Source organism: Ochotona princeps, chromosome 8 (assembly GCF_030435755.1).
Source record: "Ochotona princeps isolate mOchPri1 chromosome 8, mOchPri1.hap1, whole genome shotgun sequence".
Lineage (NCBI taxonomy): Eukaryota > Metazoa > Chordata > Mammalia > Lagomorpha > Ochotonidae > Ochotona > Ochotona princeps.
The window spans coordinates 25,383,925-25,411,513 of NC_080839.1; the positions used below are offsets into that span (position 1 = coordinate 25,383,925).

The window sequence follows — 27,589 nt, forward strand, 5'->3', positions numbered from 1 at the left end:
GGCCAGCAGGGGGCGACCTCGCTTGCGCCCGCCGCACTCTGGGCTCTGCGCCTTCCCGGGCGACCTCGGCGACCTCCGGCGGCGGGCGGCGGCGGCCGGGCATGGCGGCGTGGGGCCCGGCCGTGGCAACGCGTCTGCTCCGCGTGATCCGCGGGGTGAGCGCGGGCGGTACCGGAGTGCTGCTCCCGGGCGGGAGCTGCGGCGGGGCGGCAGGGCCGGTCGCTGCAAGGGCTCGAGGACCGGCCGCCCTTGCTTTCTTGCTTCTCCATGCCCCCCGCCCCCGTCCCTCACATTCATTCCTTGAGTTGTTCTCGCTTGGCAACGTGTGGGGCCCCGGCGCCATCTGGGGGCGCTCCGGAGCTGGGCGGAGGTGGGGGCTCCGGGGACACGGGAGCCCAGCCGAGGATGCAGCGGTCGCAGCTCCGAGAGGAGGCGTGGGGTGTCTGGGACTGCCTAGGGGCTGGGGCTCGGCTCGGACCTGGACCCTCGCGGGCGGGGGAGGCCCAGCGGAGGGCTGTGGCCACGCGCTCACCTGACCCCCTGTCCCTGATAGGATGCCTTACCTCGCAGCTCACCCACTTCTGTGCTTTTCCGCTGCTGGTTCAAGTTGTTTTTAAAACAGAGACGGCTCCGATCTGCTGACTCACCACTCTCCACCCCCACTGCCCGAATGCGGGTCATGGCCCAGACTGGAATCAGTTGAAAGCCAGGAACCCAGTCCAGGCCTGCTGCGTGGGTGGCACATACCCATCACTCGAGCCTCCACTGCTGCCTCCCAGGGTCTGTGTTTGCAGGAACGCTGAGGTTCGGAGCCAGAACCAGGAATAGAACGCAAGTCTTCCTAAGTGGGACACAGGCTAGCCCCGCACCTGCCCCTGATGCCTGCCTTTCTTCACTCTGGCCTCACCATGTCTCTGTTCTTACAACAGCTCCATGGTTCTTCGCATCCCCTTCCCTCCTCCCAGCGGTCCTACCCAGGCTCACAGTGTCAGGTTTCCGACCGGCTGTACCGCTGAGATCTTACTTGGTCTTTTCTCTTGCCCTGGACATGGTCCTGCGCCTAGGAGGTTCTCTCTTGCCCAGGCCCTTCCTCTTCCGCTCCTGCGTTCTTGTCGCATCGTGAGGGGCAGCCCTAGGGTCAGCTCTGCTACAGGGTGCCCTCAGTCTTCACCCCTCTGCCTGGGTGGGGAGAAGGCCAGCACACAGGTTGCTTTCAACAGCCATGTGATGGCGCTGTGCGCCATCAGGCCAGGCCAGTGGGTGGACAGCTCTGGGGTCAGCCGGCACCCACGTCCAGCCAGGGGCCAGCGCCTGGCATGTCTTCCCTCGTGATACCTCTTCCAGGGCGCTGTGTTCTGTAGCTTAGTTTGCTACCAAGAACCTGGGCTACATCACCTGAGGTCACCTCACCTGTCCTTTATTATTGTTGTTGTTGATGTGAAAAGTAGTGTGACAAGGAGAAAGAGAGAGAAAAGGAGATCTCCCATCCCCTGGTTCATTTTTTTTTTTCATTACAAAGATATACAGAGAGGAGGAGAGACAGAGAGGAAGATCTTCCGTCCAATGATTCACTCCCCAAGTGACCACAACAGCCGGTGCTGCGCCGATCCGAAGCCGGGAACCAGGAACCTCTTCTGGGTCTCCCACACGGGTGCAGGGTCCCAAAGCTTTGGGCCATCCTCGACTGCTTTCCCAGGCCACAAGCAGGGAGCTGGATGGGAAGTGGAGCTGCCGGGATTAGAACCGGCGCCCATATGGGATCCCGGGGCGTTCAAGGTGAGGACTTTAGCTGCGAGGCCATGGCGCTGGGCCCATCCCCTGGCTCACTTTCAAAACAGCTGGGGCTGGGTCAGGGTGAAACCAGGAGCCAGGAGCTTCATCCCGCTCTCCCGGGAGCTCACCTGTCTTACACAGGGTTCGAGGCCTGGCCTGCCGCTGGCTCACCGCCCATTCCAGCACGTGCTAGACCTGGCTGTGTGACTGCCAACCTGGTTTTCTGTTGCTTCACCCCTAAGGGCTGACACCTGTTTCATCAGAGGCACTGATGCCCTATTACCATAGAGGGGGTGGAACTATAGGTGCTGGTGACAGTGAGCTAATGGTGTTCCCTGTTGGGGTCCTGCGATGGGATTGTGCCTCCACCCTGAGGGAAGGCCAGGGCTGGGGATGTGCAGCATGTTCATTCCAGGAAGGGTGAGATTGGGTCCTTCATGGCTGTGCAGCTAACAGAGGGATCCAGCTCTGGGCCTACTAGCTCAGTAGTCCTCAGCAGGGCCTAGCAGTGAGCAATCAGATGGCTGCTGAATCATTTGGGGGCCTCATCGTTTCCGGACTCTGAGGGAGTGCTTTACAGGGATCACCCCTGCCTCCTGCTCCCCACAGTCTGTTCCGTGGCCTGGAGAGCTTGCCTTGCCCCCAGCCCCCTGGATGTGGTCCCTGGCTGCACTGTTGAGGGCCCGGAGCCTGCGCTGTGTATCGCCCCTGGGGGAGGTTGGCTGTGACGCTCTGCTCTCTTCTCCAGCAGTTTCCTCTTGGCTGTGTCCGGCGCACATTGGCCTCCCAGACCGAGGGGGAGCTCAAAGTGACCCAGATTCTCAAAGACAAATTTCCTCGAGCTACAGTGATCCAAGTCACAGACATCTCTGGTAAGGCTTTCTCTCTGCTCTGCCTTCAGGGCCTGGGACAAGGGGCTTCCCTCTGGCCTGTGGAGGACTTCAACGGCATCTGGGGAACTGGGGTTGAGGTCCGGCTGGGAGGACTCCAGGCTCTCTGCCTGGCCTGGCTCAGCCACCCCAGGGTTCAGGTCTGCGGCCATACACTTGACTGTGAGGTGGGACCTCCCATAATTCCCCCCCACACACCCTCCTGACACCCTAGGATATCAGAGGTGTACTGTGCCCTAGGAAGGGTTTGTCCAACTGCCTCCTGTCCTCAGAAGGAACTAGACCCAGACAGGTAGCTAACTTACAGCTGCTCCTGGGAAGGAGGCCATAGATGCCACCCAGGGCTCCGCGTGAACTCTGTCCCGAGCCGAGTTACCAGCCCCAGCCTGGCCTCGCCTCACTCTCGTAGCTGATGATGGCACAGGCTTGGGCATGCTGGGGGAGATAGGCCCTTTATCCAAGCCCCCATGGGCTGCAGACCTGAACTGCTCCCCACCTTGGCAGCACCATAGATGTTCACCAAGAGTGTGGCATTTGTAAAGATCCAGGAGGACACTGAGAAAGTAGGTTTTATTCTGGAAATAATGGGACATGAGTTGATGGAAAGATCCACTTTGGGAAGGGTACCCTGAAGGGGGCTGTGCAGGGACCCCGCAGCCCCAGCCTGTTCCTACTCTGGACCCAGGGCAGAGCTGGGATCTGACTCTAGCCTGCTGGGCAGAGGGCATTTCTCCAGCAGTAGCTGCATGTGCCCAGCACGGGGGTGGTGTCTTCTGACCTCTCCTGGCAGCATCGGTGCCAGCTGCAGCCACAAGGAGCTGGAGTTTGGGCAAAGGAGTCTGCCATCAGGGCTTTGCTCCACCCAGCTGGGGATGAAGTGCTGGATGCTGTGCTGTGGGCAGGGGGCGCCAGAGAGCCCTGGGGCCGTGAGCTTGCTTTCCTGGTGGCTTGAATTATACGTTGTCAAATCAAATGTAAGTGTATTTTTACCCATTTAAAAGCTCTGATGCTGCTGCTTTGGAAGGTGCGACTCTGGAATTCAGTCCTCTTCCTCTTTCATGCTGTTTGTTTTCCAAGAAAATGGGACATCATTAACCCCACCTATGCATGGCCCATCCAACCTGAACTCAGGAACAAGCCCATAAGGCTGTCTCTATGCTTGACATACAGATTTTGGTTTTGCCTCTTCATTATTTCCTAAGCAGTACAGCTGTTTATGTGACACTTGCATCATATATTACAAGTAATCTGGAGGTGATTCATAAAAATATCATATTTGTTATAAATTTGAGAGGCAGACAGAGGAGGGGGAGAGAGAGAGTTCCGATTTCCTGTCCGGGCCAGGTTGGCAGCGGGGACCTTAGTCCGGCCGTCTCGGCAGCTTTCCTTCCTGGAGCATCTCTGGGTTGTGGATGCTGGGACTTGGTCATGGAAGTGCTTGTGACGTGTTTCATTTTTAGGGGGTTGCGGGGCGATGTACGAGATCAAAATCGAGTCAGAAGAGTTCAAGGAGAAGAGAACCGTCCAGCAGCACCAGATGGTAAATCAGGTCAGCGTCCGGCCACGGGCCTGCTGAGCAGAGCTGGCCACGCGCTGCTACCCTCGTGGGATCCGAGTGGGGGCAGATAGGCCCTGTATCCCAGTTATGACCCAAGCCACCCAGGGGGCAGTTTGCATTTCCAGTGTGATGCTGTTGATGTTTTCTGTTACTGTCAGGTACAGAAGAGGATTTATAAACAGGCGGTGCTATGAGACGGCCCTCGAGCAAAGAGGGGAAGGTGTGAGGGCAGGGCGGGCCTGGTGGGCGGGCCCCTTGAGCCTTGGTGTGGTTGAACCTGGCTCCAGCTCCCCCAGGACATGACGTGTGAGCAGGCCAGGGCCCATGCTTGCTTCAGTCTGTACAGCCTTGACCCTGGGGCTGCGTCCACCCTCACCGCTCTGTGGCAGGTGCATATGAAACCACCTGCACACCCTTCACACGGCTCTGCCCTGCTCTGTGGAGTTCAGGTGTCCCTGGCAGCTGCTGTTCCAGGACCCCTGCCTTCCTCCTGGCCGCCCACCACCTGCTGCTCTCTCAGCGTCAGCACCTTTGCCCTGCTCCGAGCTACTGCACCAGCCCAAGCGCTGCCTGTCCCTCCCCTGCAGCACACCCTCCACCTCACATCCTGGATACTTCCACCCCCACCCTGCGTACCCTGGGACCCCTTTGCCCTTTGGTTCCTCTTTAGAGTCATCCTGGGATTTTTCACAGGTTCTCGCCCTTCACCTGGGACATGGCACCCACAGCTAGTGTACTGAAGGGAGTGCTGAGACAGAACCCCAGAGACTCCATGAATGACCATGAGAGTTACTCAGCCACCCTGTCCTCTTTCTTCATGTGTAACCCAGTTTGCCCCCAAAGGGTTGTCCTGGGAATTAGTAATGAGGGCAGGTGGTGCTCAGGGTAGGTTCTAGTGGGTGTGGACCTGAGAGGGGACAGGGACGTGGCTGAACTTTTCCCCTGCTTAGGGTCTGCTCCCAGCCCTGTTGCCTTCTCAAAGTTCTTTAGGAGCAGGGTGAGAGTGGGGGAATCCGGTGGCCCCAGCAGATGCATCAGACTTTCAGGCTGTGGGGTGGGGACGAGGCATGGGCCAGGGTGACACTTTCCTCCTTGATCTTGCCAGGTCACCCTTGTGCTGAGTGATGGCTCATCGTGGCCCCCTAGAATCAGGACTAGGGGTCCTAAGGCCCTGCCTGACAATATCTGGTGCTGGAATCCATTCTTGGGTCCCTGAGGGAGGGGCGTCCCCTGCTGGTGGGAGGCTCCACCTGCCAGAGAGGACTCCCTGGGGCCCTTGGATTTGCCTCAGCCCCTCCACAACCATGGCTTCCCCAGCCTCATCCTTGCTTTGGGCTGAGCCCCAGGGAGCTGCCAGCAGACGAGGGGGCTGTGTGAGCAGCAAGTTGGGTGAGGTGGGTTCTGAGCTTTGATTTCCCCACTGGCAGATTCCCCGAGGTACAGGCTGCTGGGGCCAGGCTCTCCGCCCCTTCTGACACCACAGCCATGCTTGTCCCTTGCCTAGAGCTCACCCCTGGGTGCCCTGGTTGCCTGCAAGCTTTACCTTCTCCTGTGTGATCTGCCTAGGTCTTCGCCATGTGCACCTGACTCAAGGCTGGGTCCCTGGGGAAACTATTGACCTTCTTCCTCACCTTGCTGCCTGAGCCGGATGACAAAGCCCCTTGCTGTTCATCCCCTTGCTGGGACTGGCTGCAGGGTGGTGGGAACACCATCATGTGGCTTCACCTGCCAGAGCCCGCCACTGCAGGCCTGGACTCTGCTCTTTTGTGAGCTCGTGTTACTTCCGTCTTTCTGCTGTGACTTTTCCTCTATGTCCCCAACACATTGCTATGGGCACAGCTGGTGCGAACCGAACAGTATTTATCCAACACCTTCCTGCCCTGGAGACGTTGGCCAGTCCACTTGCCCAACCTGCCCAACCAGGGCCTCAGTTTGTTTATCTGTGAAGCAACCCAACTCTCAGGAGTTACTGTGCCATGGCTGGGCAGCCCTTGGAGCGGCATTGGAAGCCAGGAGAAGACACTGGGAAGGGGCCACGTGCCTGGCCCAGGGAGGCAGAGCCTGGGGATCACCCGTGCCCAGGCCCCCACCTGGCTGGGGAGGCTGCCTGCGCTCAGGTGACCCCAGAGCGTGTGCTCCTTGGGCAGCAGTAAAGGGAGGTCCACTCTTTTTTTTTTTTTTTAAGATTTATTTATTTTTATTACAAAGTCAGATATACAGAGAGGAGAGACAGAGAGGAAGATCTTCCATCCGATATTCACTCCCCAAGTGAGTGCAATGGCCGGTGCTGCGCCGATCCGAAGCCGGGAACCTGGAACCTCTTCCAGGTCTCCCACACGGGTGCAGGGTCCCAAAGCATTGGGCCGTCCTCGACTGCTATCCCAGGCCATAAGCTGGGAGCTGGATGGGAAGTGGAGCCGCTAGGATTAGAACTGACGCCCATATGGGATCCCGGACGTTCAAGGCGAGGACTTTAGCTGCTAGGCCACGCTGCCGGGCCTGGGAGGTCCACTCTTGAGTGCAGAGAGAAGGGAGCAGTGCAGGCCAGACGGGGCCCACACAGGAACTCGGCGGAAGGTGGGGCAGCCATCTCAGGATACCTGAGCTCAGATCTTGGTTCTGTGGGCTTTGGACAAGGATAGACTTTTTTCTTCTTTTTTTCCTTTGAATAAAATAAGGAGCTAGGCGTGGAATGTCTAAGGATCCTTCCTTCTGAGCCTGTAAACTGAGCATGTGTCGGGCTTGTGGGTGTGACAGAGTTCAGGGTTCAACTAACCTGAGCAAACCCTGGGAACGAATGGGCCCATGGAATGCAGTCATTTGGTTTCTGGCACAGCCAGACTCGAGGTCTTCAACTTTCAGCTTCTGTGTGCTGGCATCATTTTTCTCCCATTGGAGACAGGGTTTCTCCCCTCAGTGGGGGCCATGTTCCCAGACACCTCCCAATGACATTATTCCAGCAGTGTGTTTGAGACACTCGCCATCCGTGTTGCTTAAAGACAGGAGGCTGGAGTATGCCTGTATGTTACTGAGAGAGGCATTTTTACATTGCTGCGAAGATTCACAAGGAACTAACAGCAGTGGTCCCTGGGGATGGGAGTGGGAACAGGGAACATGGAGGAGAGGCAGGGGAGACCTCCCTGCAGGCCTTTTTGTACTATTTCATTAAACACATACACACATACACAACAACAACGAAAAAACAAGATTTATTTACTTGAAAGGCAAAGTTATAGAGAAAGAGAAAGGGACAGTGAGAGAGAGAGCTTCCATGGTTCACTTCCCAGAAGTATGCCATGGCCAGAGCTAAGCCAGTCCAAAGCCAGGAGTCAGGAGCTTCCTCCAAGGCTCCTACATGGCTGCATGGGCCCAAGGACTTGGGACATTCTCTCACCTTCCCAGGTCATTAGCAGGGAGCTGGATGGGAAGTGAAGCAGCTGGGGCACACAACCAGTATTAGTATGGGATTACTATATCCCAGGCATCAGCCTGATTTACTCCTCCACAATACTAGTACCCGGTATCTTTTGAATTTTAAGTCACATTAGATATTTACTCCAAAAGAGGGTTTGGCGCAGTAGCCTAATGACCAAAGTCCTCGCCTTTGAACGTGCCAGGATCCAATATAGGTGCCAGTTCATATCCTGGCAGCCCCACTTCCCTTCTAGCTCCCTGCTTGTGACCTGGGAAACCAGTGGAGGACGACCCAAAGCCTTGGGACCCTGCGCGTGGGAGACCTGGAAGAAGCTCCTGGCTCCTAGCTTTGGATCGGCTCAGCATCAGCTGTTCCGGCCACTTGGAGAATGAACCAGCAGATGGAAGCTCTTTCTCTCTGTCTCTCCTTCTCTCTGTAAATCTGGCTTTTCAATTAAAATAAATAAACAAATCTTTTTAAACAAATGGTTTTCCCACAAAAGGAAAAATTGGATAGTCACAGCATACACCGTCTGCTCTCCTTTAGGCACAGAGCCATGTGGAAATATTCTGGGGCAGGTGTGCGGTCAGTGTCCAGTGTACAGAAGGTCCTGACACTCTCCCATCTCCACAGGCACTCAAAGACGAAATCAAGGCGATGCACGGCCTCCGGATATTCACCTCCGTCCCCCGAAGCTGACCGCCCTGCCACGTGCCTGTGCTCGCCCCACTGGTCCTACATGATCCTGTTCTTTCCCAGGGATTTGCCACAGCAAGGAGTTTATCTATTTTGCTCATAGAGGTTTCCATATTGTAATTCTAGAATCTCTGTTTAGAGGTCAATTAAAGGCTATAACCACGGACGACCTGGAAGTGTCAGTTGTGATGCCATGAGGTGCCACGAGTGAGAAGTCATGTCCCTCTGTCCTGGTGGTCTTGCCCCCTTTTCTGCTGCCCCGCTGCCACGGCAAGAAGGAGCAAATTCTCATCACTCCCTTCCTCTGAAACTGTGTACGCCCTTTCCTCTGCCCCAGAAGGAAGAGTCCCAGTTGGCTCTTGCTGTCCTTGGTGCCAGTCCTTCCTGTCCCATCTAGATGTCCTGGATCCTTAGTTTCTTACACTGTATCGACTGACAATTTGGAAGTGCCCAGCTCTGACCCCCAACCTGCTTCTGCATCCAGGTATAGGGCAGAGCCCGCTTCCCACAGTGGAAACCAGGAGGGCTTGTCCGGCCTCCCTTGCAGCTAAGGAACAGGCCATCTTGACTCAACCGATGCAACAGGGCCGCCCTGGACTTGGCAAGTGAGAGACGCTGAGAAGAGGGGCTTCGGGCACCCATGTGGGCAGCTGCAGCCGGCATGACTCTGGACCTGGATTTTGGGGAGCAGCAAAATTTATGTCCCATGCTGTGCCCTGTTTTGTGGTTTACACATGTTCCCTAGCTACATGGTGTGGTTGGAACGACTGGCATGTCATCTGGCCAGACCTCCTCTCACTGGGTGTAGAGCTGCTCTCAATATCAGACTTGGGGAGACCAGACAAAGCTGAGGGGACTACACTGCCATGGGCAGAGACCCCCACCCCCAAAGACAGCTGTGTTGTTGACTTATTGAAGAGAATAATCTCCCATCCTCTCGTTCACTCCCCAAATACCCACAACAGGCTTGAGTGGTACAGGCCAAAGCTGGGCAGGAACTCAGTCAGGGTCTCCCCCAGGGAAGCATGGGGGCTCCAGCCCCTGAGGTACCCCCACTACTCTCCACGTGGGCCTTGACAGCAGCTGGACTCCACAACTGGAGCCAGGGCTTGATCCCAGGCACCCCGACATCCAAAACGGTGTCTTCGCCACTGTGCTGAATGTCTGCCCCGGAGGCTGCTTTCTGGTGGTGTGGCGAGCAGGCCCCTGGTACCGCGGTCCCAGTGGCCAGCAGGAAGGCAGCGGCGGGCAAGAATGGAGAGAGTACAGGATTAGGCAGGCGCCTGGGGCCTGACACAGAAGCCTGGGTCCTTGTGAGCACAGCTCATTACTGTCCCCTGCTTTCTTTTCTCTTTTTCCCTCCCTTCCTTCCTTCATTCTTTCTTTTTTCCCTCCCTCTCTTTAAAGATTTATTTATTTTTATTGCACAGTCAGATATACAGAGAAGAGGAGAGACAGGAAGATCTTCCGTCCAATGATTCATTCCCCAAGTGACCACAACAGCTGGTGCTGCGCTGATCTAAAGCCAGGAGCCAGGAGCTTCTTCCAGGTCTCCCACACAGGTGCAGGGTCCCAAGGCTTTGGGCCATCCTCGACTGCTTTCCCAGGTCACAAACAGGGAGCTGGATGAGAAGTGGGGCTGCCAGGATTAGAACCGGTGCCCGTATGGGATCCTGACGCGTGTAAGGCAAGGACTTTAGCCACTAGGCTACCATGCTGGGCCCCTTTCTTTTTCTTTTTAAAACATTTATCTGTCTCCATTGGAAAGGCAGATCTACAGAAAGATCTTACATCTACTCATTCACTCCCTAAATGGCCACAATAGCCGGAACTGAGCCAAACCGAAGCCAGGAGCTTCTTCTGGGTTTCCCAAGTGGATGCAGGGTCCCAAGGACTTGGCCCATCTTCTTGCTTTCCCAGGCCACAAGCAGGGATGTAGATGGGAATGAAACAGCCACTGGGACACAAACCTGTCCCCATATGTGATGCTGGTGCTTGCAGGCGGAGGATTAGCCAGTTGAGCCAGTGAGCCAGCCCTGTCAGCTGCTTCTGAAGATCAGAGGGAAGCAGGGCAGTCGGGGCAGCTTCACCATCGCTGCCCGCCCCTCATACTGAGAACACTCGGCAGCCTGTGAGAGGTCTACGTGAGAAACAGAACCCCTGCTTGCAGCTTGCAAGGAGCTCAGGCCTGCCAAGATGCGAGAAGCGAGGCCTGAGGGAGAGCCACCTGGAAAGGGGTCCTCAGGCCATATCCAAACTGGCCCAGAAGCCTGCAGCCTGGCTTGCATTGCCCTGTAGCCCTGGAACTACAGCTAGAGGCACCACTTGCTGCTCCCTGCTTCTCGACCAGCAGAAGCCATGAAACTGAAAGGTGTGTTGTTCTAAGTCGTTAAGTTTTTTTTTTTAAGATTTATTTATTTTTATTGCAAAGTCACACATATATAGAGAGGAGGAGAGACAGAGAGGAAGATCTTCCGTCCAATGATTCACTCCCCAAGTGACCACAATGGCCGGAGCTATGTCGATATGAAGTCAGGAGCCAGGAGCTCTTCTGGGTCTCCCATGCGGGTGCAGGGTCCCAAGGCTTTGGGCCGTTCTTGACTGGTTTCCCAGGCCACAAGCAGGGAGCTGGATGGGAAGCGGGGCTGCTGGGATTAGAACTGGCGCCCATATGGAATCCTGGCGCGTTCAAGGCGAGGACTTTATCTGCTAGGCCACTGTGTCAGGCCCAGTCATTAAGTTTTGAGGCAGACTGTTGAAATATTTGTCTGGGCAGTAGAAAGACAGAGTTTGCTCCTTAAATGCCCACTATGCCTGGGGATGGGCCCCACCCAAGCCAGCAGCGAGGGACCCAACCCAGGTCTCCTACATAGGTGCTGAGGGCCCAACCACCTGAGCTGTCGCCTGCTGCCTCCCAGGATGTTCAAAAGCAGGAATGCTGGCTGCAGGACAAAGCCAGGACTTGAAGCCAGGCCCTCTACCTGCCTGCATCCTGAGTGCTGGTCCAGCTGCTGGGCCTGGACGAAATGGATGAGTTTGTGCATTATCAGAAGGACACTGGGGCCCCTCACTTATTGATGACAGGGTTGGAGAGCTGGGCAGCTGTGGGACAGGGCTCAGCTATGCCCCCATCCCCTCCTGGGCTCCTGTGTGCTTCTCTGCCATCTCCATGTGACCATCTCACTCTGGACTGGCTCCAGTGGCAAGTGGGAGATCACCGTGGGCAGTCCATAGAAGGACGGACTCCTCTCCGGTTCCAGGGAAGGTGTCTGGTCCACTCTGAATCACCTGGCCAGGACAGATCAGCCGGAGGCCTGCATCCTGTCCCATGGTAATGGTGGCCTCGGAGGGAGGAGGAGGAGCCACGCAAGTAGGGCTGCTGGTCTCCAGTGAAGGGGCTGGGCCAAGGCAATAGGTGTCTGGGCTCCACCCGCAGACCCTCCGGGTTGGGAGTGGGTCAGCCCATCTCTCCTGCACCTGACAACAGGAAGCTGTTTTTGTTTTGTTTTGTTTTGTTTTTGTAAGATTTGCTTATTTACCCAGGTGGGTGCATCGGAGCCACGTGCTAAGCACTGGCAGGGAGAGGGGTGTATGTGACCCTGCACCTCCACTGCAGCTGCAGAAATGTAAAGGTCATGGGGGAGGGGAAAAGTCACATGGAAGATGCCCCCCCCCCACAGGCAGTCAAAATGGCAACAGTTGACATCAAGGAATGCTTTGGGTCACTTTGTGAGCAGCCTTTATTGTGTTAGGACAATAAGAGAGCTGGCAAACAGGTTCTGGAGAGAGCTCAGAGTTCGCACGCAATCCCTGTGCTATTTCTCTGTCAGTGTCCAACCCTGCGCGGCACACCCATTGCCATTAGTCACATACTTTTTTTTTGGTTTTATTTTATTTTTATTGGAAAGGCAGATATACAAAGGAGGAGGACAGAGAGGAAGGTCTCTGTCTGATGATTCACTCCCCAAGCGGCCACAACCACTAGAGCTGCACCAATACGAAGCCAGGAACCAGGAGCCTCCTCCAGGTCCCCATGTGGATGCAGGGTCCCAAGGCTTTGGGCCATCCTCGACTGCTTTCCCAGGTCACAAGCAGGGAGCTGGATGGGAAGCAGGGCTGCCAGGATTAGAACTGGCACTCATATGGGATTCTGGCGCATTCAAGGCGAGGACTTTAGCCACTAGGCTACTGCGCTGGACCCGAGACACTCTTTTTAAATATTTAATATTTTTACTTTAAAGCATTATAGAGAGGAGAAATCTTTTATCCACTGGTTCACTCCCGAAATGGCTGCAACAGCCAGAGCTGAGTTGGTTTGAAACTGGAAGCCAGGAGCTGTTTTTTCTGGGTGTCCGACGTGGGTGTAGCAACCCAAGCACTTGGACCATTTCCCCCTGTTTTCTAGGCCATTAGCAGGGAGCTGGATGGAAGTGGGGCCCACTGGGACTCGAACTGGCGTCCATATGGGATGCTGGCACTGCAGACTGAGGCTTAGCCTGATGTGCACAGGGACAGCCCTCCATTTCCCTTTCTTTTCCTGTGTATGGCAGGCTTATTTTTTTAACATCTTTTTTTTTTAATTGTCATCTTTTGGGATCTATTTTTTTTTTTAAGACTTATCTATTTTTATTGCAAAGTTACACATATAGAGAGAGGAGGAGAGACAGAGAGGAAGATCTTTCGTCCAATGATTCACTCCCCAAGTGACCGCAACGGCCGGTGCTGAGCCAGTCCGAAGCCGGGAACCAGGAACCTCTTCCGGGTCTCCCACACAGGTGCAGGGTCCCAAGGCTTTGGACCGTCCTCCACTGCTATCCCAGGCCACAAGCAGGGAGCTGGATGGGAAGTGGAGCTGCCGGGATTAGAACTGGCGCCCATGTGGGATCCCGGGGCGTGTGCAAGGTGAGGACTTTAGTCGCTAGACTACACAGCCGGGTCCGGCAGACTTATTTTTATGAACAGCCATAAGGTGCCTTTGGCCTGGCCCTTTCTTGAATGGGACCTCAGATTTGCTCTCTCCATTGCAACCTGAAAGCCGTTGCTAGCGCTTCCCGGGCCGAGTGCAATCCTCCGGTGTTTGTAGGAGGCACTCAACTCCGGCCAGCTGCGCGAGCTTCTGCGCCTGCGCTCAGCAGCCTGCCCTCCTCTCCCCACCATGCCCATGCCCTTCTCCTGTGGCTCGACCTCTTCCTTCCCCAGTTTTCATGGCTACAGGTGTTTTGTTGTGTTTTAAATATTTATTTTTAAAGATATGTGTTCTTATGTGAGGCAGGTTGACACAGAAAAGGAGACAGCAAGCTTCCATCAGCTGGGTCACTCCCCAAACAACCACAGCAGCTAGGGCTGGGCCAGGCTGAACTTTGCGGGAAGCGGCCCACTGAGGCCGGGGTGGTAAGTGGAGGAAGAAGCCACCAGAGCAGCCAGGGCACACAGACTGGGTTTACGGAGCGGGGCTGTGGGGGAACAGCGGGCAGGACAAGCCCAAGGTAAGAACAGGACATGGCTCCCGGACAACTGCGCAGTCCCGGAACCACACATGCACGCGGGCCGGAAGAGAGTGGACGCCAGCCAATCAATGGTGGTGATTGGGAGGGCGGTCGGGCAGGCCTGGCGGGGTGGCTATATAAGCCCGAGCCGGTGGGCCCCAGGCCTGGTGAACCTCTCCAAGCCCAGCACCTCCGTCCTCTGAGATGCCAAGACCACCGGACCAAGTTCGGCCTGAGACCCTCCAGAACCGTAAGCCTTGCGAGTCCCCGGGTCCCCAGTCTCCCTTGAGTGGGTGTTTCCATGGAAGAAAGCTGCCCACCGCCCCCCCCCCCCCCCCGCCTCTTGCGCCCTGCCTCCGCGGGTGACCGGGAGGCTGTGGCCAGCTTTGGGGACGCTGCTGGCACACCTGCCCCTCGGGCCGCGGGTCTAGAAGAAGCAGTGAGCCTCCTGCTGGGGTGTGGGTGTGTGTGCGCACGCGCGTGGGGGGTGCTGGGCATCTCTTTCTACCTCTGCTTGTACAGTTGTGGGCCAACTGTGGCCTCTCCTGTTGGGCCCCAGCCACCTGGCTGCCTCCCGGGGCAGGTGGCCTTGCCCGAGGCCCGGCCTTGCCGGGGGCGGGCAGGCTGAGCGCCCTGCAGAGGCGCCTGGGCCTCGGGCCTCGGGCCTCGGGCCTCGTCTGAGCTCCCTGCCGGGTTCGCTAGTTGCCAAAGCCGGTGGGGCTTTGCACAGCTGAGGGCAATCTGAGCCCTTTACTCGTCCGGAGGCGGCGAGCTGCTGGGGAATGGCGAAGCGCTGGGGAGGGTTTTCCCAAGTCGGCCAAGCTGGGACAGCTCCAGGAGCCTCTCTTTATCGAGCCGGGACCACTAAGCGACGAGGACCGATGGGCCCTGGCGTCTCCCTCCAACCCCCAGACAGGGGCACAGGACAGCAGGGCACCAACCGAGTGACTCGGAAGTCGCCCACCCGCGGTCCCGACTGGGACCCTGGGACAGAAGCGCTGCCGAGGAGAGGCCCTTGTCGTTGCGGGGGCGCCCTGGGGAGGATCGTGGAGGGCCAAGCTGCTGGCCCTGGGGAACCGGAGGTGGCCCGGCGCCGGCCCTGAGTAGCCGGAGCCCTGCGGACCTCCCCGCTCCGTTTCGCCTAAGCGTGACTGCGCCCGTATCTCTGCACCTGGCAGGGGCTGCCAGGAGCCCTAAGGGCAAACAGCAAAGTGAATGTGTGAAGTCAATGCTGAGCGTCAACTGGGACGCCCTGGTGGCAGAGTTAACTCCCAGGTTAAAATCCGAAATTTCAGTCTTAAATATTTTTTAAAAACTAGAATGTTAGAAAATATTGGGCGGGGGGCCGACATTGTGGGGCTGCAAGTTAAACCACCACTAGCGTGCTGCTATCCCAGATCTGAGCATCAGCTGGAGTCTCCAGACCCCAGATGCTCTGCTTCCAATCCAACTCTCTGCTTAACGCCCCTGGAAAGGCACTAGAGGATGGCCCAGAGGCTTGCCGCCCATGTGGGATGTCAGGAAGGAGCCCAACCTGGCCCAGTGCCCACTGTTGGGACCATTTGGGGTTGTGAACCAGGTGATGGTTCACTCCCGCCTCTTCGTATTTTTCAAATCTATGCTAAAAAGATCATTGAACGAACAGGCTGCATGCAGAGTGTGGGGCGTGGCTGGGCACTGCAGTCTGTGCTCACATTTGGCCTGTGAAACAAATATTCGGGTTTACCAAGTATATTCAGTGATGTCATTAACCTTAATTCAGGAAGCAGTTTCCAGTAAAATTTCTTACAAAGAACTTTGAGTGTGCATGGTGTAAATGGAAATAAACATCTTTTTTTTTTTAATTAATTGGTCATACTGACTGCTAGGTGAGATACATGTTAGAGCTATGTGGATTTGCAACCAGGTGTGGTGGTTTTTTTTTTGTTGTTGTTGGGTTTCTTTTGGTGAACGTTAGGTTTATAGAAAGGTAGAGAGACTGAGAGGAAGATCCGTCCACTGATTGACTCACCAAGTGGCCGCAGTGGCTGGAGCTGAGCCAGTCCGAAGCGAGGAGCCAGGAGCCTCCTCCAGGTCTCCCACATGGATGCAAGGTCCCAAGGCTTTGGGCTGTCCTTCACTGCTTTCCCAGGCCACAAGCAGAGAGCTGGATGGGGAATGGAGCTGCCAGGATTAGAACTGGTGCCCATATGGGATCCCAGCACATGCAAGGCGAGGACCCTTAGCCACTGTGCCAGGCCCCATCTTTGTTTTTTTCCCCACGAAAATAGTTACCAAGCTGTGACTGTCTTGCTCATGTATGCTTTTAGCCTCATACCAATGCTAGGCCAAGGCCAGGGAGTTAGATGACAGCATAGAGGTAGATCTTGGAAGAAGCCGAGATGACAGAAACCATCCATCCAAACGTGGATTCCTTGGGAACATCCAAACTGATAGCTAAGTGAATTTTTAAAAAGCAGAAAAATACAAAACAAGTGGCAAAGAGGTAAGAATTTAAAAATAGACATTTAGAATATGTGCAACTTTTTGCTTTAACTTTCTGCAAATCTATTTGGAGGGAATAATTTGTTAGGAAAGCTTCAACATATCAAAATAGAGTCCATAGAAGTGAAAGCCATTAGCAGAGCTATGTCTGTGTGTATGCGTGTGTGAATGTGTAAGGAGAATCCATGAAGTCTGCAAATACCAAAGGATCCTAATACTCAAAAATTTTTCTAGAAACCAGAAACTGGGGAAGCCAGGACTTGAACCAGAGCTTATGTAGGATGTTGGTGCTGCAGGTAGAGGATTAGCCTACTACACTACCATACTGGTCCCAGAAACTGAAGACAACTTGGGTTGGGTGTTTGGAGCAGTAGTTACAATGCCCCCTTGGGTGTCCCTCATTCTGTATCAGAGTGCCTGATGCAAATCTTGGCTCCGCACTTCTGCTCCAGTTTCCTGTTAATGTGCAACCGGGGAAGTGTCCATTGGTGGCTCAAGAACTTGTGCCCTTGTCAGCCATGGGGGAACCACCAGGAGTCCTGGCTCCCAGCCTGGGCCTGCCCTGGCCCTGTTGAAGGCATTTAGGAAGTCAACCAGTTGATGGAAGATGTTTCTTTTTCAAGTGGAAAGAAAGGAAGGGAGGAAGGAGAGAAGGAAGAAAGAAAACAGAACTGCCAAAACAAAGTGTAATACTTAAATTTGATTGTAGCTAGCACAAAAATGAGAGCTAAATTCAGAACTAAGCAAAAAATTTCTCTTCTCATGTACCAGTTAATTAAGGAAATGAGTGATCATGACCCTGTGGGTTATAAGAGGGGGAAAAAAGATAACAGCTCATATTTAAATCCATTAGTATAATTCATGTTTTCTGTGTATACTGAAAAGGCCTTTCAAGAAAATCTAGCATCCATTCCTGATTTTTAAAATATTTATTTATTTATTTATTTATTTATTTTTAAAGATTTTTATTGTTATTGGAAAGCCGGATATACAGAGAGGAGGAGAGACAGAGAGGAAGATCTTCCGTATAATGATTCACTCCCCAAGTGAGCCGCAACGGGCCGCTGCTGCGCCGATCCGAAGCCGGGAACCTGGAACCTCTTCCGGGTCTCCCACGCGGGTGCAGGGTCCCAAAGCATTGGGCCGTCCTCAACTGCTTTCCCAGGCCACAAGCAGGGAGCTGGATGGGAAGTGGAGCTGCCGGGATTAGAACCGGCGCCCATATGGGATCCCGGGGCGTTCAAGGGGAGGACTTTAACCGCTAGGCCACACTGCCGGGCCCTAAAATATTTATTTTTGAGCCCAGCATGATGGCTCAGTGGCTCCATCCTTCCCTTACATGTGCTGGGATCCCGTGTGCCCCACTTCCCATCCAGCTCCCTGCCTGTGGCCTGGGAAGATAGTAGAGAACAGCGTAAAGCCTTGGGACCCTGCGCCCTCATGGGAGACCTGGAAGAAGCTCCTGGCTTTGGATCAGATGTGGAGAGACCAGGGTCCTGGTGAGTGCCGCTGGGAGTGTGAAAGGTGGCACCCACGTGGGGAAGGGCTGGCAGCCACTCCCACGGTACTGTGCAGTCTTCCCACAAGCCAGCAGTCCTGCCCCTAGGGTGGAGCATGAGAGATGTGAGAGCATGAGCTGACGTGGAGAGGGAGAGGGGACAGCCCTGAGAACGTGATGCTAGGGGACAGAAGGCACACACAAGCCACACATGATGTGATTGCACTTGTGTGAAATGTCTGGAAGAGTATAGAAATAGCACGTGCATTCATGGGGAGACTGCCAATGGCTGTGCAGTTCCCTGGCGGTCAGAGGTGGGGGGAAGTGATGGGAATGTTCTGGAACCCACTTGGTGGTGACCTTGACATAGCTATGTAAAGATGCTGAAAGCTGCTCTATGTTAGAGTTGACATCATGGCATGTGAATCGCAACTCAATACAGCTCTGATTTTTACTTTTTAAAATATTTTTTTAATTGGAAATTCAGATTTACAGAGAGGAGAGAAAAAGAGAAAGATCTTGCATCTGCTGGTTTACTTCCCAAGTGACAGCAACGGCCAAAACTAAGCTGTTCCGAAGCCAGGAGCTTCTTATGGGTCACCCATATGGGTTCAGGGTCCCAAGGCCTTGGCTAATCCTCTACTGCTTTTCCAGGCTACAAGAAGGGAGCTGGAAGGGAAGTGCACCAGCTGGGACATGAACTGGCATCCCATGGGACCCTGGCATGCAAAGCAAGAACTTTAGCCACTAGGGGCACAGGGCCCCTACAGCTCTATTTTTTTTAAGCGTATTTGTTTTTTTTAAAAATTTTCTTTACTTTTTATTATATTTAAATCACCATTCCCATTCTCCTTTTTTTTCCCTTCCTCTATTTGGGGAGAGGGGGCAAGTAGAGAAGCCACACCCAGCCTCCCAAACACCTTTGCACCCTGGGATGGAGGACAGCAATGCAATAACCACCCCAGCCAGGGTCCCCGAGGTGGGACATACTCCCAGGGTCCTCAAGAGGTTTTAATTGTTTAATAGTTCTGAATTATTGCTGATCTTGCCACTCCAAGCACGATGAAATCGCTCCAGAATCCACTGGTTGACATAGTCCAACCCAGAGTCTCCATTTGCCCAGATACTCACTGCCAACACTTGGCTGGGGTAGTTGATCTGTTTGTTCTGTCCTCTGTCATGGTACCAGGTGTCCTCCACAGGCTCTAATGTATTGCCATATCCTCTATGTGAACCTGGATATGCTGCCGCACACAGCCCCTTTACCGAATTGGCCCTCTCCCCTCCGCCGCCTGGTCCCACGTGTGCTGATTGGGTGCTGTGGCCCAGACTGGCATGGCCCACCTCACCTCAGCATTTGCCAGTGAGTGTTGGCCGGACCTGGCTCACCCCCAATTCCAGTTCATGCTGGTGGGTGCTACAGCCTTGCTCAGCCAGCCGGCCCCCAGACCTGGCCCTCATGTGAGCTGACATGTCTTTTGATTGAACCCGGCCCAACCCAAACTCTGTTCTGGTGCTTGGATTCACCAGCGGGTGATGTGAACTGGTCCTGCCTGGTTCACCCCCAACCTGTGTGAAATGTATGCTGACGAGTATTGTTCCGTGCCCTGGTCTGGGCTGCTTCCTACCGTGGTTCCTGCACTCACCTGCAGGGACTGTGTCCTGACAGAGGAGTTCCCCAAGCTCCTCCATCAGAATCTCTCCCAGTGGCAGATCTTGTGCCTATTGGTGTGTCTTGGGCCAGCCCTACTTAATTCACCTCCTGTCCTAGCAGGAACAATGGCCTTTCTTGACTGGCCTTCAACCCATTCCAGTTTTCATTGTTGGGTGTTACAATCCAGCCAAGCCTGGTCCACACCCAGACACAGCTCACACCCAGCTCAGCAGGGGCAGAGACCTAGCTCAGCCTGTCCTACACCTACCATGGTTCTCATGAGCACCAGTGAGTGCTGGAGTCTAGCGCAGTCTGGCACACCGCAGACCCAGTCCACAGTTGTGCCGAGGGAGACTGCAGCCATATCCAGACCAGAACGCAGCCACCACCTCAGCCTCTGCACTCACCCATGGGAACCACAACCCAACCAGGGCGTCCCCCTAGCTCCCCAACCAGACCTGTTGCCAGCCACAGATCTTGCGTGTGGCAATGGTTGCTCTGACCCAGCTTGGCACTGTCCCTCACCCATCATGGCCCCTGCCTTTGGATGCTATAACCTGGCCTGACCAGCCTGCCCCAAGTCCTAACTCTTGCTGGCAGGTGTTGCTATCTGGCCCTGCTCAGTCTGCTCCTATCCTTGGCTTATGCAAACTGGTGGGTGTGACAGCCTAGCCTGGCATGACCTTCGCTGAATCCTGGTTTTTGCCCTTGCCGGTGAGCTAATGTTTGCTCAGCCCTGCCCGGTCTTCCCCCACCCCCTCCAAAACCAACCCACACACTTGCCAGCGACTGGAGCTATCTTGTCCAGCTTACCTGACCCCCAGGCCTGGACAATGTGCTCAACAGTGGGTATGATAACCCACTAGGAGAGTTTGCCATGTTCCCCCACTCAGACCACTCCCAGACCCAGATCTCATGCATGCCAGTGGGTGTTAGTCCCTTGCCTGGTATAGCCTGCCCCTCCATCTTGGCCTTGTATGAGCTGGTGAATGTTGTGACCCAGCCCGCCCCACACCCTCTTTTATGAGCACATGCAGGTGCTGCAGCCTGAATCTGCCCAGACTTTTCTCAGTCCCTGTACCTGTGAGTGTGGCAGGTTCCATGGTCACACCTAGCTCAGCCCATCACCACCACAACTCTTAAACTAACCAAGCAGGACTTGTATTTCCACAGGGTTGGACCTACATATCCCCCACAGAATCTACCCCCGGACCTGGTTCTCTCGTGTGCTGGTTAGTGTCAGCCCTGCTAGACAGGTCCCCAGCCCTAGGCTTTGCTGATTTTCTTTCTGAATGGCTGCAACTGACAGAGCTGGGCTGATGGGCCAGGTCTCCCTTGGGTCATCTTCCACTCCCTTCCCATGTGTATTAGCAGGAAGCTAGATCAGAAGTAGAGTAACCAGGATGTGTGGTGGGTCAACTGGGCATATTCTGAGGATCAAAAACCATCAAGTAAAAATAAGTATTTGTTTGTAGGGTTGGTTGGTGTAGTAGCAACTGAAATTGTGTGTATTGTAGGGCTGAACAAAGGCTCAAACGTTGGTATTGTTGGAAGTTAAGGCTTTGCAGAGACAGGAGATGGCCGCACTGGCCTGGCCCTGTCCCTGAGCCTGGGTGTTACTTAGAGCTGGCTGGCATGTGACCTAACCAGTTCCACAGACATGGCTGCCTCCTATCAGAGGGGATAAAATGCAGACACTGCTTGTTTGTGTCTAAATAGAAACTTCATGACTGTCCAAACCACAGAAACAATCAAACAGGTGGGGTGAGCGCCCCACTGACAGCTAGTTGTCACTGAGGAGACCCATATCCCACTATCATTGTGCATGGTCCAGGGCCTGGCTGCTCACACTGGCAATCCTGCCTGCTGCTTATGCACCTGGGAAGCAGCAGCTCATAGTGCGGGTGCTTGGCTTCCTGCAAGCCGTGTGGAAGACCCGGATTGCATTCCTGGCAGAGCCGGTCCTGATTATTGCAGGCATTTTGGGAGAGAATCAACAGTGGATCTCTTTCACTTTCTTTCAGTCACTCTGTCTTTAAAATAAATCCTTTACAAAATCTTTTGAATACATCTCTAAAGGAAATGAGCAAACATTTTTCAGATCTTGGGAAATGAGGAGACTCTGCTCTTATCCCACCAGTCATGGTCTCAGCCTCACATGCTTCTAGATGTTTTATTTTTAGAAATATTCTTTGAGGGGCCAGCATTGTGGCATAGCAAGCTAGGCCTCTGCCTGAAGCACTGGCATCTCATGTGGGTACTGGCTTGAGTCCTAACTGCTCCATTTCCAATCCAGCTCTCTACGTGTGGCCTGCGAAAGCAGCAGAGGATGGCCCAAGTTCCTGGGCTCCTGGACCACATGGGAGACCCAGAAGAGGCTCCTGGCTCCGTATTTCAGACCTGCCAGTTCTGGCCATTGTGGCCATTTGGGGAGTGAACTGGCAAATAGAAGATTTCCCCCTACCTCTTTCTTCTCTTTCACTCTGCTTTCAAATTAAAAAAAAAAAAAAGATGTTAAAAAAAATGACTTAAGGGGGTAGAAGTAAGAGGGAGAGAAAACTGGTGTCTGCTGGTTTGCTCTTAGCACACCCTCTGGCTGGGGCTTCTGTGGAAGCTGATAGATAACAGGACTCCCAAGTGAGCAGCAGCCCAAACACTTAGACTGTTCTTGCAGCTTCCCAGGGTCTGTATTACCAGGATCCTGGAGTCATGGGCCAAAGGTGGTGCTGGACCCCAGCCACCCTGATGTGGGATGTGGGCTAAACATCCACCCTCGCTTAATGTCTGGATGAGAATTACTAAGATATTCAGTCATTATCAGCCTCCTTGCAAATGTCCAGAGCAAAGCAAGGCCACCCAGCCCTTTCTCACAGGCTCGGGGCCCAGACACGCCCCTCCTGACTTGCTTGTGTTAGGATGTGCCCTGGCTCCCAGCGGCCCAGCCTGCCCTCTTGCTACTTTGTTCAGCTGCAGGTGTCTCTCTGGTTGGGTTTGGGAGAAGGAAGTTAACAACAGTGTGAAGGAGGTACCCTGGTTAGACTAGAATTAAAGAAGCTCCTAGTTCCTGGCTTTGGATGGGCTTAGCTCCGGCAATTGCCGCTACTTAGGGAGCGAACCAGCAGATGAAAGATCTTTCTCTCTGTCGCTCCTTCTCTCTGTAAATCTGACTTTCCAATAAAAAGTAAATACATCTTAAAAAAAAAAAAGAAATGCAGAGTTTACGGAGAGAGGAGAGAGAATCTTTCATCTTCTAGTTCACTCCCCAAATGACTACTACAGCTAGGGCTGGGCCAGGCTAAATGCAGAAAACAGGAACTGTACCTGATTGCCCAGTGGATGCTGGGGCTCAAGCATGTATGTGTCTTCTGCTGTTTTCTCAGGCACATTGGCCAGGAACTGGATTTGAAACAAAATGACAGGGACCCAAATCATCACCTGTATGGGATGATGGGTCCCAAGCTGGGGGTTAGTACCCTGTCCAGTGCTAGTCCTGGCCTGGATTTAACAGTGAGGAAACAATCAGCCCATCCAAAACTGAGGAACAAAAGTGATACCAAGAGATATAGCAAACCTGAAACTGAGGCTGCTGCTTCCTAAGCTGGTAACTGGTGCAGCAGGATGCGGTGAGCAACACCCCACCTCCATCTCGCTGTGGAAACACCTGCACCCAGCTCCACAATCCAGCTGCCTGCTAACGTGCCCCTGGGAAGGCAGCCTGTGATGGTTCAGGGGCCTGGGTCCATGCCACCTGCAGGGCCACCTGGAGTAAGATCTGGGCTCCTGGCTTCATCCTGGCTCTGCCCCAGCTTTCGCTGGCATTTGGGAAGATAACCAGTTGATGGAAGATCTTTCTGTATCTTTGTCTTTCAAGTAAAATGAATGTTGTTTTGGTGTTGATGGTGATCAGTAAAACCCATAAAGAGAGCCGTGTGGAGTTCCTACAGCTTGCTGTAGAACTGCCCTGGGGCCTCACTGTCGTACTGCTGGGTATGTGTGGGTAGGAAATGACATCAACATGCAGGGGAGGTGCCTGCCTTGCTGTACTCAGGGTGGCACTGCTCACAACAGCCAAGGTGGGAGATCCATGGGTGGAAGGCACCCATTGGTGGGGGAGTGAGTAAATGAAGTATTCTTCAGCCTTTCCCAGAAATGAAGGAAATGGATGGAACTCTAGGTCATTATGTTGAAGTGAAATTGGCCAGGCAGCTATTCCAGCACTGCATATTATACCTCAATTGGGACTTAGCGTAGCTGTTGCTAGAGGCTAGGTTAGGGTCAGGGAGGTGGCAGAGCGGGTCCAGAACCCAGCTTGGTAGAGGCCCCGGGGTGTTGGTCTGAAGCAAGGGAGGTGACCATAGATTCCAACAATACATGTGTGTCAGGGAGGGTCTTGATGCAAAGACGAGCTGAGGGCGAAGGCTGCTGCCGGCCTTGAGGGGTTCGTTACGGCACGGTATGTGCATGAACTGCACTGTGCCCAGAAAATGCGCAAGTATTACACATTTATGCACAATATTAAGTAAGGACTTCATTTCATATTATTTATTTAATTGAAAGGCCAGAATGATGGTATATGGGGATGAGGGGAGACACGGAGAGATTTTATATCTGCTGGTTCACTCTGCAAATGTCTCCGGGCTGGGCTGGACTGAAGCCAAGAGCTGCTTCAGGGTCTCCCACATGGGTACAGGGGCCCAAACACTTGGACCATCTTCTGCTTTCCCAGACCGTTTGCATGGAACTGGGTGGGAAGTAGTTGGCTGGGACTCGAAGCTGAAAGGGAAGTTGTTGGCCAGGACTGAAACCAGGTGCCACCTGGGGTGTGGGTGTCCCAGGGTGTGACCTGACTCACGGTACCTCCAGACCCTCCTGTGACTTCCAGGTCTCTGAGCTGGGCACCAGGATGGATGGGGGTTCTCTGAGACAAGCACCAGGGAGCAGGAAGGCCCAGGAAGGAAGGGGCAGCCCAAGGAAGAGGGTCACCTCCATGTAGAATGGGGAGAGTTTGAGGTAGCCCTTGGACATCCTGGGAGACACCTGGCAGGAGATAGCCCAGGTCTGGGGACCAGGAAGAGAAATGGATGCTGTCAGCTGCTCACAGTGAGCAAGGCCAGGCTGTCCATGAGACGGTTGGTGGCTGACGGACTGACGAGGGCCTCTCCAGAGCTCAGAGTGGAGAAGCCAGGAGGCAGGTGAACCAGTAGGGAACTTGGGGAAAGGACTCAAACAGGCAAGTGAGAAGCAGGGCGCCCAAAAGGAGGGCATCCGCAGCAATCCAGCAGGTGCTCTGTTTGGTGACGACTGGAGAGGGGGTGTGGCGGGCAGAAATCAGGTCATGTAGGCAGTCTGAAGGCAGGCAGATTTGTTGGGTGCTTAGAGCTGGGGAGTGAGAGGGAGGGAGTCAAGCATGGCTCTACCGATGGACCGGAGCACTGGAAGCAGAAGTTCACCATGCACAGAGCTGAGAGCAAGGCTGGGAAGCACAAGGGCAGGAGCCCGGCTGGGTGCAGGGCTGTGTGGTGCCGGGTCACTGGGTCATGGGCAGAACTGGGGCCCAGTGGGAGGCTAGAATGCCTGCTGCCACCTGTTATTGCTGGGTGCTGGCAACAGTGTGAGAAGCTGCCAAAGTAATGAGTGGAGTGGATAGGAGAAAAAAAAAAGGAAGTAACTGTTGTTTCTTTAGAGTAGGTTCTTAATGAAAATTCAGTGTCAAGTAGGGTTCCCACGTACACTCCTCCCAGCACCATGGCGTTGCCCATTAATTATTTTCACTAGGGGCTCCATCTGCCAACCCCTGATGAGCCCCATTGCTGCATGACTATTCACTAAAGTCCTAGGTGTGCATTAAGGCTCTCGCTGCTTGTGTCAGTTCCGTGGGCATGTGGTGGTGCATGTGTACCTCACAGCGTCGCATAGGATGTGCTGCTGCCCTAAAATGCTGCATGTCCCACCTCGGCACCTGTCCCCACCCCTAGCCGCTGGCCACCACTGATGGGTCATCTACTGTCCCCATAGATTTCTCCAGAGTGTCATATGGTTAGAATTACAGCATGTAGACTCTTCATGTCGGTTTCTTTCACTTACTAGTCATGCACCAGAATGTCCTCTGTGTCTTTCAGTTGTTTGTTCCTTTTTAAAAATTTTTATTTTAACTTTTGAAATTTATCATACAATTCTATATAGTCTGGGATTCCCCTCCACCCAATTTTCACCCCCCATTGATTTTTCTCATATTGTCACAACAGTACATTTGTTCATAAGGAGTTACAATTCCATCAGCCTGCTATTTAAGTGAGCCCCAACATTGCTGGTACAGACAGTGTCAGACAGTCCATCATCCCATTGTCTAGATATGTCCAACACTTTCATTGGGAGTCCTCCTTTTGTTTGGAAGTAGAGATGCATGTTGCATTGTGTCTTCACATCTCCATTACTCCACCACTATAATTCCAATTTACATGATGGATTCCTTATATTAGACAAAACATATGGTATTTGTCTTTTTGGGGTTGACTGATTTCACTGAGCATAATGATCTCTAGTTGGGACCATCTAGTTGTAAATGGCATAATTTCATTCTTTTTAATAGCTGAATATTATTCCATGGAGTAGATGTACCAGTTTCTTTTAGCCACTCCTTTTTGGATGACCAGATTGGTTTGTTTCTGTGTCTTTGCTATTGTAAATTGTGCTGCTGCAAATATAGGATTACAGATCCCCTTCTCATATGCAGATTTCATTTCTATTGGGTATATTCCTAGGAGCGGGATGGCTGGGTCATATGGCAGGTTTATTTGCAATTTTCCAACCATTCTCCAAATTGATTTCCACAGTGGTTGTACTAGCCTGCACTCCTACCAGCAGTGAAGGAAGGTGCCTTTTCCCCCACGTCCATACCAGAAGCTGTTGTTAGTTGAGTTCTGAATGTAGGCCAGTCTCACTGGGATTAGGTGGTACCTCAACATAGTTTTCATTTGTATCTCTCTGATGAATAGGGAGCCTGAGCAACTTTTCATATGTCTGTTATCCATTTGAACCTGTTCTTTTGAAAAATGTCTGTTCATTTCCTTTGCCCATTTTATTGCAGAGTTGTTTTTGTTTTTGTTTTGTTTTTTACTGTCCCTGGGTTTCTGAAGCTCTTTGTAAATCCTGGATATTAGTCCCCTATCACTTGTGTAGTTTGCAAAAATTTTCTCCCATTCTGTTGGTTGCTTCTTTTTTTTTTATTTTTTTATTTTTTTTTATAGACTATATAGCTTGCCACATTTAGATAGCACCGTGAAATCACCTGTAGGATTTTGCACTCTTTTTTTTTAAAGATCTATTTATTTTATTACAGTCAGATATACAGAGAGGATGAGAGACAGAGAGGAAGATCTTCCGTCCGATGATTCACTCCCCAAGTGAGCCGCAACGGTCAGTTCTGTGCCGATCTGAAGCCGGGAACCAGGAACCTCTTCCTGGTCTCCCACAAGGGTGCAGGGTCCCAAGGCTTTGGGCCATTCTTGACTGGTTTCCCAGGCCACAAGCAGGGAGCTGGATGGGAAGTGGAGCTGCCGGGATTAGAACCGGCGCCCATATGGGATCCCGGGGCATTCAAGGCGAGGACTTTAGCCGCTAGGCCACGCCGCCAGGCCCGGTTGCTTCTTCACTTTGTTAATTATTTCCTTTTTTTTTTTTTTTTTTTGAAAAAATTTTTAATTATATTTTTGGCAATCTTTACATAATTAATTTGGGTAAAAAGGTTCAAGGGCTATAGGAAAGTGGGTAAGACTATTATTTCCATATTGTTTCCTTCATGTATCTGAGGTAAAGGGGGATATTGAGGGAGAAGCCCCACCCAGTTTCCCACCCACCCCAGGTCCTGGATGTGGGGCATGCTCTGAGATACTTGCTCAAGTGATTTTGATAGGTCACCAGTTATGAATCGCTGCCAGTCTTGCCACTCCGAGCACGATGAGGTCGTTGAAGAATCCACTGATTGACATAGTCCATCATAGAGTCTCCGTTTGCCCCATATTTCGCTGCCAGCATATAGCTGAGGTGGTTGATTGACTTGTTCTTTCTTCTGTCTTGGTTAGGGTTCTGAGTCCGGCATTTCGGCTGGGGAGATCCCCAAAGAAACTTTGTCTGAG

General features: G+C 53.3%; 1 protein-coding gene and 1 long non-coding RNA gene across 5 annotated transcripts in view; both read left to right on the forward strand.

Annotated features, from left to right (window-relative positions):
- BOLA3 (bolA family member 3) lies at nt 1-8,501 on the forward strand. 2 transcript variants are annotated; one of them, XM_012928596.2, is made up of 4 exons: nt 1-155; nt 2,522-2,645; nt 4,124-4,212; nt 8,270-8,501. In XM_012928596.2, the coding sequence occupies exons 1-4, from the start codon at nt 102-104 to the stop codon at nt 8,333-8,335; spliced, it is 333 nt and encodes a 110-aa protein (XP_012784050.2). In that variant the 5' UTR covers nt 1-101; the 3' UTR covers nt 8,336-8,501. The 2 variants fall into 2 exon arrangements, with proteins under 2 accessions (XP_012784050.2, XP_058523724.1); XM_058667741.1 differs by having other exon boundaries at nt 5-155; nt 2,525-2,645.
- Nucleotides 8,502-13,452: 4,951 nt separating this feature from the next.
- The window catches only part of LOC131480986 (uncharacterized), a 41,760-nt gene continuing 27,623 nt past the window's right edge, over nt 13,453-27,589 (forward strand). Inside the window, exons 1-2 of one of the 3 annotated variants that reach the window (XR_009245945.1) lie at nt 13,950-14,068; nt 14,965-15,093. This is a non-coding gene — a long non-coding RNA (uncharacterized LOC131480986). Of the gene's footprint in view, nt 13,547-13,941; nt 14,069-14,964; nt 15,094-27,589 lie in introns of those variants that run through there. The other 2 variants (XR_009245947.1, XR_009245946.1) reach the window with 2 other exon arrangements.

Bases quoted from the DNA above. Each gene is read 5' to 3' on its own strand.
- BOLA3 (XM_012928596.2), top strand. From the start codon at position 102: ATGGCGGCGTGGGGCCCGGCCGTGGCAACGCGTCTGCTCCGCGTGATC. The intron at 156-2,521 runs GTGAGCGCGGGC...TCTCTTCTCCAG, and splicing joins TGCTCCGCGTGATCCGCGGG to CAGTTTCCTCTTGGCTGTGT. The intron at 2,646-4,123 runs GTAAGGCTTTCT...TTTCATTTTTAG, and splicing joins CCAAGTCACAGACATCTCTG to GGGGTTGCGGGGCGATGTAC.